Here is a 16,005-nt window from a genome sequence, read left to right as displayed (position 1 = left end):
ACTAAGGTGTGAATTTACTGTACACTTGCTAGTCTGATTAAGTCCCCATGTGTGCACACTGTGCATTAAAAGTGCCTTGAACGGTTTAGTTTATTACACTTTAAAGAGTATTTAGCTAAAGCACACAAAGGCACTTTTAGTGCATAGTAAGTGTACACATGGGGAATTAGTGTGAAATAGCTTGTGCACTGTAAATTTATATCTTATCTTGCTGCTCACTAACTTCTCCATGTAGACAAGACCTAACACTTCTGGGAAATTTCCCACTATAGCAATTTTATGATATGAACAGGTGTACACATGCCCCATAACTGCCAGAGAAAGCTTCCTATTTGTCACTGGTAATAGCTTTTTCAAGTCCCGTTTTAATGGAAACTTGTCTAATATAGATAGCTTGCAGTAAAGTTTGCCAAATAATTTCTATTATAAAGATCCTCCAATAAAAAAAAACTTCAAAAACAGACTCCAACGAGAAACTGCAGAATTGGAATTAATTTGCAAACTGGACACCATTAAATTAGGCTTGAATAAAGACTGGGAGTGGATGGGTCATTACATCAAATAAGAACTATTTCCCCATGCTTATTTTTTCCCCTGCTTGTCAACTGTTTGAAATAGGACATCCTGATTATCACTACAAAATTTTTTTTTCCTTCTGTTGGTAATAGCCCACCTTAATTGATTAGTCTCATTACAGTTGTTATGGCAACACCCATTTTTTCCATGTTCTCTGTGTATATCTATCTTCCTACTGTATTTTCCACTGCATGCATCTGATGAAGTGGGTTTTAGCCCATGAAAGCTTATGCCCAAATAAATTTGTTAGTCTCTAAGGTGCCACAAGTCCTCCTCAGTTTTTTTGTTTTTAATTGATTATATCTTTGCCCAACTAACTGCCTGGCTGAATTTTTCTATGCTGGGTGTCTGCCTCAGGCTGAATGGTTTTTTTTTGGAAAGTTTCAGTTCTCCTAGTTCAGCCATGTCCAAGCAAAATTAGAGATGACATTCTTTTGCTCATATTAATTCCTACAGTTATTTCACTAAGAAGCTCTACCAACTCCTTGCCCTGGGAGCAAGAATATGATATTTGGCAGAGTGTAACACTAATATCCAGGATGTTCCTTTTGCCACCCTCGTAAAAATGCACCCTAATTTGACAATGTCATAAGCATCTGGAAAACTGCTTGTCACTTAGTACTCAGTAGAGAAGTGGCTCTCAACCTTTCCAGACTACTGTACCTCTTTCAGGAGTCTGATTTGTCTTGCATATTCCAAAGTTATACCTCTCTTAAAAAGAACTTGCTTACAAAATCAGACATAAAAATACAGAAGTGTACACTATTACTGAAGAAACTGCTTACTTTCTCATTTTTACCATATAATTATAAAATGAATCAATCAATTGGAATATAAATATTTCACTTACATTTTACTGTATAGAATATAGAGCAGAACAAACAAGTCATTGTATGAAATTTTAATTTGTACTGACTTTGCTAGTGCTTTTTATGTAGCTTGTTGTAAAACTAGGCAAATATCTAGATGAACTGATGTACCCCCGGAAGACTTCTGGATACCCTCAGCAGTACGCTTACTCCTGATTGAGAACCACTGTAGTAGAGGATTGTTACCTCTTCAGTACACATCACCCATTCTGAGCACTGAATGAGGCAGGGGTGCTATGGAAGAAATAGTATGTGATCATGTAATTAAAGACTACCATAGTGTATAAACAGGCTGAATTAAAGTTGCATTGAATTAAAGAGTACATGACTGTATAAACTTAACCTTTTAATGTACATTTTTTGTATGTAGTACTGACAATAGAGATTTCACCATACAAACGATAGTGTTAAAATCAAACTGATGTGGATAAAACTAGTATTTAAATCAAATTTCACCTTTTTAAAATTTTGTACTGCAAACGTATAATATTTTTGAATTCTACATTTCGAGAAAAAACAGTAATTTTAGAACTCTATCATACTCACTGACATTTAAAAAGAAAAGAAAGATCTCATTTAAATTTGTATCCAGATCTTGGGCCACATTGTTTTTCTGCTGAGCTCTGTCTATTTCATTGGTATTTCATAATCTCAATTTACTCCCCAAGCCCATTTGTCTGTTTTATCTACCTACCATATCATCAAATCTAGACTGAAAACTCAGAGACTGCTTCTCTTACTCATCTGTACTATACCGAGCACAATGAAATCTTTTATTGGGGTTACTAAGTGCTAACAATATAAATAACAAAATATGCCCTCTGTTATATTTATGTGACTATGGAAGTAAAGGACGTTTGCACGGCACTTAAAAACATTTGATCTTCTTTCTCTGTAAACATAATGAAATCCTGGTTGCCACACTCACACTTTCTTTCAGAGGCATAAGATGATATATTTCATGTAAGTTATCATGGAACAGTTGCTGGCAAGTGGCAGGTTTATCTGCTGCCAGCAAATGAGTGGTTGGTTGCCAAAAAAGGAATATGGTTTCTTAAAGCAGCTTTTATGTACCATAACAATATAGTCGCTTCTAAAATTTCCATTGTACCATGGACCAGCACCCTAACTAGATATTTGCAGAGTGTGTACCCTGAACTAATGTGGATGATGTACAATCTACATAGAACCAACCCTGAGTTACTCAGATTTTTTTTTAATAGATGTCTTTTTTTCCGGACAAGATGGCGAGAAGATAATATTGCACACCCCAAGTGAAAGGATAAAAAGGTTTGATGTTAAAATAATGAATCTACCAAACTCTGCTTGTGCTTAGGATCTCTGTGTGATAGTTTTCAGTAGTTTATGAAGTTGAAATTCAAAAGCCCTATTTTTTTAAAACATTTAAAAATATGTTTCAAACCTTAAGATTAATTAGACACTGACTTTTTTAAAAGCTTGTATTAAACGTGGTTTTAAATCCACTATTCATTTTGAAGTTCTTTCCAGAGTGTCAAGGAACAGTAATGTAACTTAGCTCTACAAAATATTGAGTTAATTTATTAATTTAGAGTCCACTGATGCAAAAAAACGTTACCATCTATGAATCTTAACAGTTTGAAACTCTAAGTCAAAATAGTTAAACTGCATCATAAATGTCTCGGAACCAAGGTGGTATATTGTAGACTACCTTGTAAATGCAGTACACCACAAAAATTGTTGAATTATCTTATTTTTAGATCACTAACAAAGTACAACTTAATTCTTACAGTACCTCTGATTTACTTGCATCTCAAGTAGTTGTATTTTTTCCAAGAGTTCTTTTTCAACAGCTTTCCTCTGTAATTCAAACTCTTTAAGGGTCATTCGTATTGCATCCTCTTTTTCAATATTGAGCCTTTGAACAAGTAGTTTTCTTTCCTGTTCTTGGTTAGTTATTAACAGTTCTTTTTCCTCCTCAAGATTATGAATAAGATGTTCAAATTTGTCCTTCTGTTCAGACACAGCCAATTTTTCCTCTTTTTGCTTTTCTAGGGCATTCGCTTCCACTTCTAATTTACTCTGTAGTTCTATTATTTGTTCTTTGAGACCTTTTTCTACTTCAAAAGCTTTTTGATGTAAAGAGGTTACTTTGTTTAATTCAATTTTAAGTACATTTGTTTCTTCTTCATGTCTGTCCACTAATTCTGAAATGCACTGATCTTTCTCAATTGTCATTAAAGTTCTTAGCTCTACTAGGCCCACTTGATATTCATCATTATTAACTTGTATCTTATGGTTTAAGTTATCTAACTCCTTTCTTAAATTTTCAGTTTCCTTATCAATAAAGGACTTTAGGATCTCCTGTTGCTGCGTTCTGCTTTCTTCCAACAACATCTTCATTTCATCGGTTTCTGTTTCCTTCAGTGCAAGTTCAACTTCTAATTTGCACCTCAAGTCAAACAGATCAGAAACTTTGAGTTTTAACTCCTCTATCTGTTGTTCCTTATCTTGGACAACTGCTGCATGAGATTCCTGCATTTGTTCGAATCTCTGCTGGTTTTCTTTTTCTAACTTATCTAAACAATCCTTGTGCTCAGCTATTAGTTTCTCAAATTCCTGAGTATGCCTGACTTGTAGATTGTTTTCCAATTCTTTAAGGTGACTTTGCTCCAAACTCTGAAGCTCTGCCCTCAAAAGATGAATTTTTTCATCATTTTCAATATGAAGCTTTTTCAAATCTTCCAATACCATCTCACGTGACTGTCTCAGTTCTTTAATTTCACAATTCTGATTCTTCATTTGGCCTTCCAATGCAAGTAATTTCCGATCTTTCTCATTCTGCAGACAAACAACGGCTTCTTTTTCATTCTTCACCATCGCAAATTCATTATCTTTATTTTGCAAAACTTCTTCAAGACCTATTAAGTCTCCCGTTAACTTTTTAATCTTTTTTTTGTTTTCTTCAACGTCTCCTAGCAATGTATCAATTCTAGTTTCATACTCACTTTTCAAAGATTGCAATTCTTTTTGATGTTTATCTTTCAGTGTTTTTTCAAGTGAAAATTTTACTTTTTGTATAATATTCCTTATTTCTACTGATGTACATTTTAAAGAATTTGAAAAGTCACACTGTTCTTTTTGTACAAATGTTCTAAAGTGACAAAGGTCTTCTTTTATGTTTCTTAAATTAAACTGTGATTCCTGGGCAACAACTCTACACTTCTCCATGCGAACATTTAGAGAATCCTCCTTTACACAAATATTTGTGTCTTGCATACGTCTACTGTCTATTGCATTGATAACTGAAGAATAGAGGGACTCCACCATCATTTCTGGACTTTGTGGATCACTTACTATATGAGGAGATGATGGATTTTCCTCTATTACAAACTCATTCACTGCTGACATAAAGTCCGACTCTGGACTTTCTGCTAGTGAATCCAAGTCCAAAGACCCTTGCTTAAGGGCTTGCTCTAAGTTTGGATGAGCGATTGTTTCAAAATCAAATGTATGAGCATCAATGCTGTCTGGAGACAATTCATCTAATGGAGCTGGGGGACACACAGGAGGACACAAGGGACCCTGAAGACTGAGTGATGGAGGAGTTCTAGAAGAGGTAGCAATTGTGGTTCCTTTAGCACTTTCCATCCTTGGTGTAGTAGCAGATTGTGGTGATGCTTGACTATTGGAGATCTGCAAGTATAAAATTTAAACCAAAGCTTTACAAACTGAATGATAAATACATTAATTTTAAGATTTAGCTAGAACTTGGCAATATCATAACAAATAAAGTAACCCGAACACTAGAAAGTGTCAGAATCATTATACATATAACTTTTCAAAAATGGATGCTAAAAAGTTAAGGAAATGTAAACTCAAATGGTTTTGACAATTTCAGCGTCTTCCTTGATCTTCAGTTAGCAAGTGTGTTGTGTGTGCAACATTAACTATATGTATACCAAAATTTACTATAATTACTGTGATTGTGAAGTATATGTAGTGTAATTTAAGGACTGTAATGTAATTTTATATATTGTACAAACATCTGAAAGTGATAGCAGTTGCCAAAAAATGCTAGGAGCCAGGAAATTAAAGAAAACCATCACATATTTGATATGAAAATTAATTATCTTTGCTACTGTGCTTTGTTTTCTAAAACTGTATGAACTTGCTTTTCTGAAAGTATTACTTAATGAAAAAAGTTGACTTCTGATTTACACTATAATAATATGAATAATAGGATGCAAAATTAAGATCTAGATGAAGAGAAAAATATGTCTAATGAAGGCTTCTCTCTGCACACAATTCCCTTTCTTCTTTTTAATCAACTGTTAAAACATTTTACAATAAAGTACATTTTTAGTATTTCAACAAAAATATAAGATTTCCCAACATATTTATAAAATGTTCTTGATGCAGTAAAACTCATCCACAATAATACAGACATCGAAGGCAAATCAGGTTTCTCCTCTTTTTCACAGACGCAGAAAGATGCAACAAAAGGGGCCTTCAATAGATAGCACAGAGAAGGGCACAGAAGAATGAAAAATAGCCTACCTGATGATTTTCTTTCTCAAACTAACCCTCCCCAATTTGGGCAACACCTCTCTTCCTATAAATACTGGAGAAAGTTCAGACTTGGTTAGGGAGCTCCAGAACTTGGCCATACCCCTTCATTAAAACACTGCGGGCCAGATTAACTGGCCCATTAGATCCATGTTCTGCTGCCAGAATAGTACAAAGCAGACAAAGCTGGCTCACTCAACTTCCTGGAACTTTCCCTTGTGAAGTAAACTGAACCAAGGGGTCTTGGCAAATTTTTTATTTACTCCAGAGGATCCAAGGGCAGTCTCATTTCAAGTCTCAAGTGCTGGACAGATTCTTGAATTAGAAAGTGAATCTTATCCCAGTGGGGTAGAATAAGCCACCCAGTCTTGAACCTTTCTCTGATAAAGCAAGGGTTAATGGGCTAGGATTATCTAGATTATGTAAAGTAAAGCAATTTCTGATACTAATGTAAATAAATTTGCATGTCTCAGTGCAGTTTTCAGCTTCTGAATCACAAAATTCCCATCACTACTAGAGCTGAATGAATAATTGATTTGTTGGTTCACTAGCAATTCCGAAAAATTGTGGGGAGAAATTGGATCAGGTTGAACCATAAAAAAAAATCCAATAAAAATGCAGTGAATTCAAAAAATCTGTTTTATTTGCCCCACTACCTGTGATGTGGGAGACCAGAGTTCAGTTCCTCCCTCTGCCTGATGTGGAGAACGACTATGAACTGCTACTGTGAATGACAATGAAGTCATTGGGCCAGAGAGAGAGAGCGTGAGAATGACACTACAGCCTGCTGCTTGGGGTATTCTCCTAGGATGTGGGAGACCCAAGTTCAAGCTCCTGATCCAATGACTAAATTATCCACAATGGAACAGCCTGATACATCAGAATATCCCAAAGCCCAGTGGCTAGGGCCAACTCCTGTAACATGGATGACCCAAGTTCAAATGCTTTCTCCACATCAAGCAGAAGGGGAAGTCAAACCTAGGTCTTCCACATGCCAGGTGAGTGTTCTAATCCCTGGGCTTAAAGTTATAAGGAAGGTTTCCTCCACCTCCTCATGCCACTCAAGGCCAAAAGAGTATTGTTTTTTTTATTTTGGTCAAAACTACTTGACAGATTCATGTCTAATTTGTGAACAGGTTTGGGTCAACCAAAAACGCATTTTTCGGAGAAGCTATTCATCTGATACATTTTGCCCAACTTAAAACATTACAATTAGCTATAACTAGCAAGCTTTTTTTCAGTCTCAGCAAAGCAGGCAAGGACTGAATGAACAGAGACTAAGTTAGCTCCCCCTAGGTCAAGGCTGAGCCACAATGGCAGAGTGTAGGCTTTTTCTTTTGTGGATACCTAGAGTACTTTATTCTCCAGGACTAGCAACTGTCAAACACTAAATTCATACTCATGATTTACTTTATTATTTAGAGGTTTTCCAGTGCTGTCACTCTGAGGACTATGTTACTTATCAGTCTATGTATATTCCAAAATAATTTTCTGGAATATACCTTTTATTTCCTAAATACTACCGACAGAAAGAGTGGTACAATTTTCAAGCAGGCCAAGTTTGAACCTCAGAATCACAAATAAAACTTAAAACATTCATTTAAACAAGCATAAAAATCAGGACAAATAAAATGTAGATGATTTTGCTCTGTACTGAGTCTGAATTTATGTTATGGTTAATATACGGTTTTATTTCTAAATCAACATTCTGGAACAGAGGTTAAAACCCTACTTTAAAATGTGTATCTTATAGTTAATGTAGGAATCTCATCACAAAGAATCTTGTTCGTTAGTGCAGAATTGCAAAGCACTTTGAATTCTGCTTGATATTCTGCTGTAATCCCAATGAGTTGATGCACAGCAATTAAAAAGACAAACCTGAGTAAGTTACTCATATTTCATCCACACAGACCCTCCAGATTCGCAAAAGAGCAGAAGTATAACTGAAATCTGTATATCCCAGGGAAATATACACGTGGAAACCAAAATGAATTTAATTAAAGGCATATTTACAATATTTAGTGTAATTGCTGAAGGCCAACTGGGCAATCTGCATGCTGCCCCCACCCCGAGCACTAGTTCCACAGCTCCCATTGGCCAATGGGAGCTGCAGGGGCAGCGCCTGCGGGCGGAAGCAGCACGCACAGCTGCTTAGCCGCACCTCTACCTAGGAGCACTCAGATCCGGCACCCCGCACACCCCCTCCTCCATGCCCCAAGCCTCTTCCTGCACCCATACTCCCTCCCTGAGACTGCGCCCCAACTTGAGCCCCCTTCTGCACCCAAACTCCCTCCCTCTTAGTTAACTGGAATTTTTGGCTTACCAGAACCCCTCATTCCTCCAACATGCTGGATACTGTACCTTTAATGTACAACAGGCATCCCATGACAAAGTAGAAATTTTTCAGAGACTGTAGCCCTTATGTTGTAACTAATTTTTTAGGCCTCACTGCTGCAAAGAGTTTCATGAAAGTGGATACTTACGCCTACACAGATATCTCTGCAGGATTAGGGCCTTAGTAAAAAGTTACCACTGCCTGCAGAATTGTTCAGTAGAAAAATGAAGCGAGGCAGTTAAAATTCCTCTATTGCTATTTTCTGCCCTCCACTGGTTTACTTTCAGAAGATTACCTTCAACTATAAATGCTAGAAACCAATGGAAATCTTGCACTCTGTAGAATAGTATGATATGAGCGCTCTTAATTGTCAAACATAGGCAGGGCATATGACAACCTTGACTTATATGGATAACAGCAATATCACTAGCACGAAACATAAAACTACCAGGTTTTCAAGCCTCAAAGCTTCAGGCAACAATTCCAAGTGGAAATTAGAAAGAGTAATGCAATTAGGTATATTAAAGAGTTTTCATGCTTCTCTTTTGCAACTAGCCACTGTCTAGAAAAGGATGCTGCACTTGTCTGTCTCAGTAGGAATTTCCTGTGTTCGTATTCAATACGGCCTTTTTAGCTATGAAAAAATCAGGTGATTTAAATATTAAAAAAGGGGGAAAAGTCTCCAAGAAGAGACACTATTTTTCTTAAAGGGATTGTCCCATGTTTGATACTACTATCAAACATTTTTTCCTTTGGGGTTAAATTTCAATGTATGTAATTTCTTTCAGTAAAACCTGTAAAAAATATTGCAGGACCCCTGCTGTAGTGACAAGCATCTGGATTCACAACAGATGCTTTAAAAATATATATACCAGCGACGCTTAAATATATTTAATATTGGCCAAACGAGAAACATGTTTTGATGAACATGAGCCAGTACTGATGTCAGAGTGAGCATACTAAATATTACTTAAAAAGACATGTAAGGTTAGCAGGTCCCAGGGATTTCAGAAATCCAAAATTTAAAGAATGCAGCAGTCTTAATACCATATTTTAGGAAAGACTGAAATCATCCGTTAAAGATTAGCTTAATTCAAAGGCGAATGATTATTATTCAGAATTTGTATGGTGCATACCAGAGATGCATGACATTGTATAATGAATAGACGCATGGCCCCTTTTCCGAACTGATCACAAAAACATACGGGCACTGGGGGAAACAGCAGGAGAGGAGGAAAAGCAGGAGAGAGCGAGGGAGGGAGAAAAGAATACACAATAAGTTTACAAGGTTGCTTGGATAGTAGTGTGCTTCATGTTAGTCATGTTATTTTTAAAAAAGTTTTATTTTACTGCAAAGGAATGTGTTTGAAGATTATGGAATAGTGTGGTTTGAAGCTGACCAGGACACTAGGGTAACACTTCTACTCTCACAAAAATGACACAAAAAAGGCTCTTTACTTAAAAGGTATCAAAGCATTACACATATCCATCCCATCTGAGAGCCAGCCTCGCTCATAATACAGAAGAACCTCAGAGTTACGAACACCAGACAGTTACAAACTGACCAGTGAACATACCTCATTTGGAACCAGAAGTATGCAATCAGGCAGCAGAAGAGATTAAAAAAGGGAAATGAAGAGTATGTTTTTAAAAGCATAATTTGACAGGGTAAGGAAACTGTTTCTGTGCTTGTTTCATTTAAATTAGCATTGTTAAAAGCAGCATTTTTCTTTGCATAGTAAAGTTTCAAAGCTGTATTATGTCAATGGTCAATTGTAAACTTTTGAAAGAACTATAAGGCTTTGTTCAGTGTTATGAACATTTCTGTTATGAATAACCTCCATTCCCAAGGTGTTCTTAACTTTGAGGTTCTACTGTACAGTGATTTTTAACATCACACTGGCATAGCGATTATTTACCTATTCAGAGAGAATAATGTTACTTAATGATCAAAATCACTACCTGAAGCACCCTAAGATCTCTTTGGACATCTCTCACTCAAATACTGACCAGGCTTATCTTTGTTTATACAGAGAGTTGAGAAGGCATGACAATCACTTTGTGATAATTGCACAAAATAATTTAGAGTAACAAGAAAGTGTTGGGGGAGGGCAGGTCCAAAAAAAAAAAAAATCACAAAATAAAAATATAGAGTGACAAACTGTCAGTGTTCATTAATACTTCAATGCAGCATGAAAAATAGGATGCACCCTACAATGAAGGAAAAAGTAGGTAAAAAAATCAATATTACTTAATATCAGGAAATTAAGAGTTTAAAAGTTGAAATAATCAGCTTTGAGGATCTTTAGAAAATGATCAACATCTTCAAACAAGTCTGAAGAACACCAGCATCCTTAAATAAATACCATAACCTATGATACTGGATATGTTTCCAGGGTTATTTAAACTTGTACATCATGCCAATGATATGTTGTTAAAAACATGTTAAAAGAATAAAACAGAGGTCCTATCAGGACATTTATCTACTGCACTTGGAATAGTATTTGAAGTTATTTATGCAGTTTGGGTATAAATGAGCCCCCATTTCCTTTCTTCTACAATTTGTCTTGTCAATTTTGCCTTTGACCCTACAATTCACTGAGTATAGATGGACTGCTGTGCCCATGCACAATGCATCACAAGAATCACAAGGTAAAAACCTTCAGAGTAATGGAGAGATTGAAAGATAATACATCTGTGGTTTGAACCCAGGAGATATTTATTTGAACCCAGTAGATATCCTTATAGGGATATGGAAATATGTTTCTCAGTTCAAGAGCAGCAAACCAATCTAGAGTAGGCAGGGAGAGAATGATTAGAGACAGCTGAAATTTCCTGATGTATCTGGAGTAACGGGAGTAGAACTCTCTGCTTCTGGTGTTCAGAGGTACTCATTCTACAGCAGTGGTTCTCAAAGCCGGTCCATCGCTTGTTCAGGGAAAGCCCCTGACGGGCCGGACCGGTTTGTTTACCTGCCGCTTTGGCATGTTCGGACGATCATGGCTCCCAGTGGCTGCAGTTTGCTGCTCCAGGCCAATGGGGGCTGCGGGAAGCGGCGTGGGTCAAGGGACGTGCTGGCCACCCTTCCCGCAGCCCCCACTGGCCTGGAGCGGCAAACCGTGGCAAACCGTGGCCGAACATCGGCCGAACCTGTGGACACGGCAGATAAACAAAACCGGTCCAGCCGACAGGGGCTTTCCCTGAACAAGCGGCTGACCGGCTTTGAGAACCACTGTTCTACAGCACTAGTACTCAGAAGAGCCTGTACTTTTTTTGTTAATAGCCCTTTGTGGGAAGGGTCCTTCAAAAGGGACGAGATGAGGAGCGTGCATGAAGGCTTTGAATTGGGTTCCATAGCCTTCCTTTTCTGTATCTAAAATCCATCTGTCCAAGGTAATAGTTGTCTATGCATTGTAAAATTTGGACAGAAGTTCTCCAGAACCATAGATGGGATCCTCCAAGATTGGTTAGACGCTCTCGATTAACATGTCAAACCCATGGCCTGACATTTGGTAAGGAAGATGTGACTAAGGAATTCTTTGTCTTTACATGAGGTTTTAAGATTTCTTCCTCTCCTGTGTCTGCAAAGATGTTTTCTGTCGAGGATGCTGTTGATAGTAAGGCTGCCTCCTCTGGTTATGGTACAAGAAGGATGAAAAATGTGGGCTATATTGCCAATGATACCTAGACATCCTCTTTCTATAAGGAGACAAATCCTAGACATCTTGCTATGGATCGAGTATCTTTCATTTTTTCCAGTATCTCATCCATTTTTGCACTAAATAGGTCAGCGATTCTCAATCAGGATTCCGAAGCCTCCTGGGGGACTTCAGGGGTCCATCAAGCAGGGCCAACATTAGACTCTCTGGGGCCCAGGGCAGAAAGCTGAAGCCCCATCGCATGCCACCCGGGGCTGAAGTCGAAGCCTGAGTAACTGTGGCATGGGGCCCCAGACAATTCCCCTGCTAGCTACCCCCTAATGCTGGCCCTGGCTTTTATATGCAGAAAACCAGTTATTGTGGCACAGGTGGGCTGTGCAGTTTTTATAGCATGTTGGGGGATGGCAAGGATCAGAGAGAAAAAGGTTGAGAACCCCTGAAACAGGCCACCCCGTTTAAAGGGTATGTCATCCATTTTAGATTTCAATCAAATGGGAGAAAAGATTAATGTAACCAAGCATGTTTTTGTAGAGCTATTACAAATGTCCCTGATCTTGAGGTGGTAACAGAGCATGCCTGGCAATATTTTGGCCTTTCTTAATAAGGGCTGATGTTAATTTCCTCTGCTCTTCTGGTAAATGTTTAATAAAATTGGACATCTTCTCCCCTAACTGAAATCTCGCCATAACTGCTTGGTAGCTAGCTATGTGCATGTTTAAGGGTGTGGAAGAAAATGATTTTCTGCCCAGAAAATCCAATTCCACCCTGCCCTTTATCTATGGTGCTGGACGGTTTTTCTTATCTAGACTTTTTCATTGTTGCTGTTGTAACTAAAGAGTTTGGCTGAGTATGCACATGAGAACAAGAAAATCCCTCCAGTGGAATTTGATATAATAATTTGTCTGTCTTTTTAAAGACTGTTGACATGAAGATGACTATTGACAAGAAGGTTTGGACCAAAAGGGACTTTGCCAGTTGCCAAAGCCCTTCCAATATAGGCAAGGAGACTATAGCCTTGGCAGTAGATCACAGAATATCATAAACTGGAGGTGAGATCCACAATTTTAAAATCCTATCAACCAATTCATAAAATTGAATTGCATCCTGAGGAAGATGATGCTGTTGCTATCTCGACATTGTCATCAGGAGATGAGCTACTGTGTATCTTTGAAGCATTATGTTGAAAGTCAACCTGTGGAGGTCCTTCCTGTTCATCCTCTTCTGAGAAGACCTGTTCTAAATGGGGGCAAGGAGAATTCTTTAACTCTCAGATCTGTACCTCACAGGTCTGAATCTCTCAGATCCACAAATTGCATTGATGACGCTCTGGCACCCAACAGTTTGACTTCTAGTCTGCTAAGCGAAGAGGGAAGGAGCTGGCTCGTACAATCGGGATATCTAAGGAGGCATAGGTCAGTCCTGCCAATTTCCCCAGTCTGGTATCATATCCCCAAAGAATACACCAGGAATCTGGCATTACCTTGAGCATGGACACTTCACTTGGGAAAAGCCTGTCTCTTTGGCGTAATCATGGGATCTGGATCAGACTCTGATTATGGATCCGACCCCAGACCTGATATCAAAGCCATCGGTGAGATCCACAATGTAAGGATCCCATACCCGGAAGGTGGAGAAAAGTTCTTCACTGGTGACCCTGTAGAGGTTTGAAGTGGATGTGGTAATGATTCCAGAGACCTCTCTCTGTACTTCTTACCTTAATCTTTTGTCTGGCAGAAAATGCAATCTCTTTGGATCCAAAGAAGAGTGAAGATGTGGATGAATTTGAGATGTAACCTCCACTGCATGTTGTTGTCTTTGCCTGAACGGATCCGAAGGTCTCATCTTCAGATCTGTACTCTTGAATCCATGTTGAGGTCTTGAGTCTTTAGATTTCAGATCTGTGATTTGAAAGTGAGGAACAGTGGAGATATGCTTTAGTTTGGCCTTTCTCTTCCTCAGAACTGAGGCAGATGCTCTCAACACATTCTGCGGATCCTTAGGATGCTTGTCCAGATATGGGGCCAGAGAGGAATGTACTGTGGCTAAAGTTGGATCTGATCAATGGGACACAGTTGATTTGGAAATAGCATGCGTCTCCGAAGCCAAATCTCTTGTCTCGAATCCGGACATAGTTGGTGCCGATTCTGGTCTCTTATTCTTCTTTTTGGATCCCTTAGAGCTATCGTATTCCAAAGGTTTAGCTGAGAAGGTCTCTGTTGTAAAAGAAGAGCCTGCCGTCTATTTTCTCTCATTCCTGGCACGGGGAGTGAATATGCTGCATATCTGACAGTATGCTGGTGAAAGATTTTTAGCCAAGCATTTTTGACACTGGACATGCCTAACTGAAGATGGGAAGACCACTGTGTTACCCTGGATTTGAGGGGTGGGTGTACATCAGAATGTGATTAAGTTAATTGCAACCATATTACATTCATTCAGCCAACATGAAAAAGCTCACACCCTTCTTAGAGAAAATCTCAGGACAGCCTCTCATACAATGAAAAGGCTTTAAATCACAGTTAAGTGGCGAAACTTTTAAAAAGGGGACCTGGTCTGGTTCCACAATCATAGAATATCAGGTTTGGAAGGGACCTCAGGAGGTCATCTAGTCCAACCCCCTGCTCAAAGCAGGCCCAATCTCCAATTTTTGCCCCAGATCCCTAAATGGCCCCCTCAAGGATTGAACTCACAACCCTGGGTTTAGCAGGCCAATGTTCAAACCACTGAGCTAGCCCACAATCCTAGGAGAAGGAAGGGTAGGAGCCCTAAGATGGATGAACCTCAGGAGGGACACTATGCATACTGTCATTATGCAGTACTGAGACACATAAAAGAAGTGGTGTATAACAGTATACAATAGGGTCCCAGAACAAAATCCAAAGTCATGCATAAAGACTATATGAGACATTATCAGGTGGACAGACTCTCAGCTTGCCTACCCTGAGAAACTAAGAATGTCGCTGTGGAAGCTGAGGCTGGAAGAGTTGCATCACAGATTCCCATTAGAACAGAAGCAAATGTCTCAGCCAGCAGAACCCACAGAAACAATGAACCGTCTTCAGGAACCCACTGGAAGCAGCCACTTCCTGGCTGGTTGAAAGGAAACCAGGTAGGAAAAGGCAACTCCAAGAAGATTTGAATGGAAGTAAAATTGATTTGGGTTGGTGGTGTGAAAATAATCTCACAGAAAAATACTATATAAATTAGCAAAGACTTAAACTTATATATATTTTTTAATTTGTTAAAAGTGTTTCTTTTCTTTCTATTTTGGATAAGTCGTTCATGGCATCAATGTTTTAAACTGCATTGGGATGTTGGGCAAAGCCTCAGCAGGGCTAAACCAAGTTGTCTGAGGGTTTCTCTGAAATTAGCTGCAAACACAGGAGCTAAGGATTCCTTGGCAAACAGAGTGCAGTAGAGGCAGAAAGTGAGAGTAGTCATGATAGTGCCTTGAGAGGGAGCAGAAGGACAGAGCTCCTTGAACTCACTCGAAAGGCAGTCTTGGAAATTGAGGAGGGAAATACCTGCTGTTTGTTTCTAGTGATTAAGGAAAACAAGACTTTGTGTATACTCTTTGTGAATAAACAGGATTGCACCAAAGAAATACCGGACTTGTGCAATCAATTTATCCTAATGGAAACAACCCATCTAAGCCCCAAAGAGGCAACAATAAAAGAAAACAGAGGAAAATAAAGAGATTTAAAACAAAAAATAAAACCATTTTAAATTAAATTTACATTTCAATTATCTAAATATGCAAATAAAAAGGCAAAAAGCAAAAATGTGCACATTTGCACACAGCAGTTTGATAATTTGGCCAAAAGTTAGGAAATGTTACCAGAATGATCCAAATATAAACTCTGGGGTGTTACACTTCCTGTATTTTTTCAAAATGCCACCATTTTGCTTTCACTGAAGACTTTAGACTCCCGAAATCTTTGATAGTACATGATGAGACTTTCTCTTTAGGCCTATGCGAAAAACATATGCCCACCACATTAATCTTTGGATTTTGGAG

General features: G+C 38.4%; 1 protein-coding gene across 6 annotated transcripts in view; it reads right to left on the bottom strand.

Moving 5' to 3' along the window:
- RB1CC1 (RB1 inducible coiled-coil 1) overlaps positions 1-16,005 on the bottom strand; it is a 166,212-nt gene that overhangs the window by 67,461 nt on the left and 82,746 nt on the right. For all 6 annotated transcript variants that reach the window (XM_077810279.1, XM_077810280.1, XM_077810281.1 and 3 more), the window contains one exon: positions 3,220-5,120. In XM_077810279.1, the coding sequence (XP_077666405.1) occupies positions 3,220-5,120 (1,901 nt within the window). The remainder of the gene's footprint in view (positions 1-3,219; positions 5,121-16,005) is intronic.

The sequence above is a fragment of the Eretmochelys imbricata genome, chromosome 2 (assembly GCF_965152235.1).
Source record: "Eretmochelys imbricata isolate rEreImb1 chromosome 2, rEreImb1.hap1, whole genome shotgun sequence".
Lineage (NCBI taxonomy): Eukaryota > Metazoa > Chordata > Testudines > Cheloniidae > Eretmochelys > Eretmochelys imbricata.
This window is presented reverse-complemented; position numbering and strand designations above follow the sequence as displayed.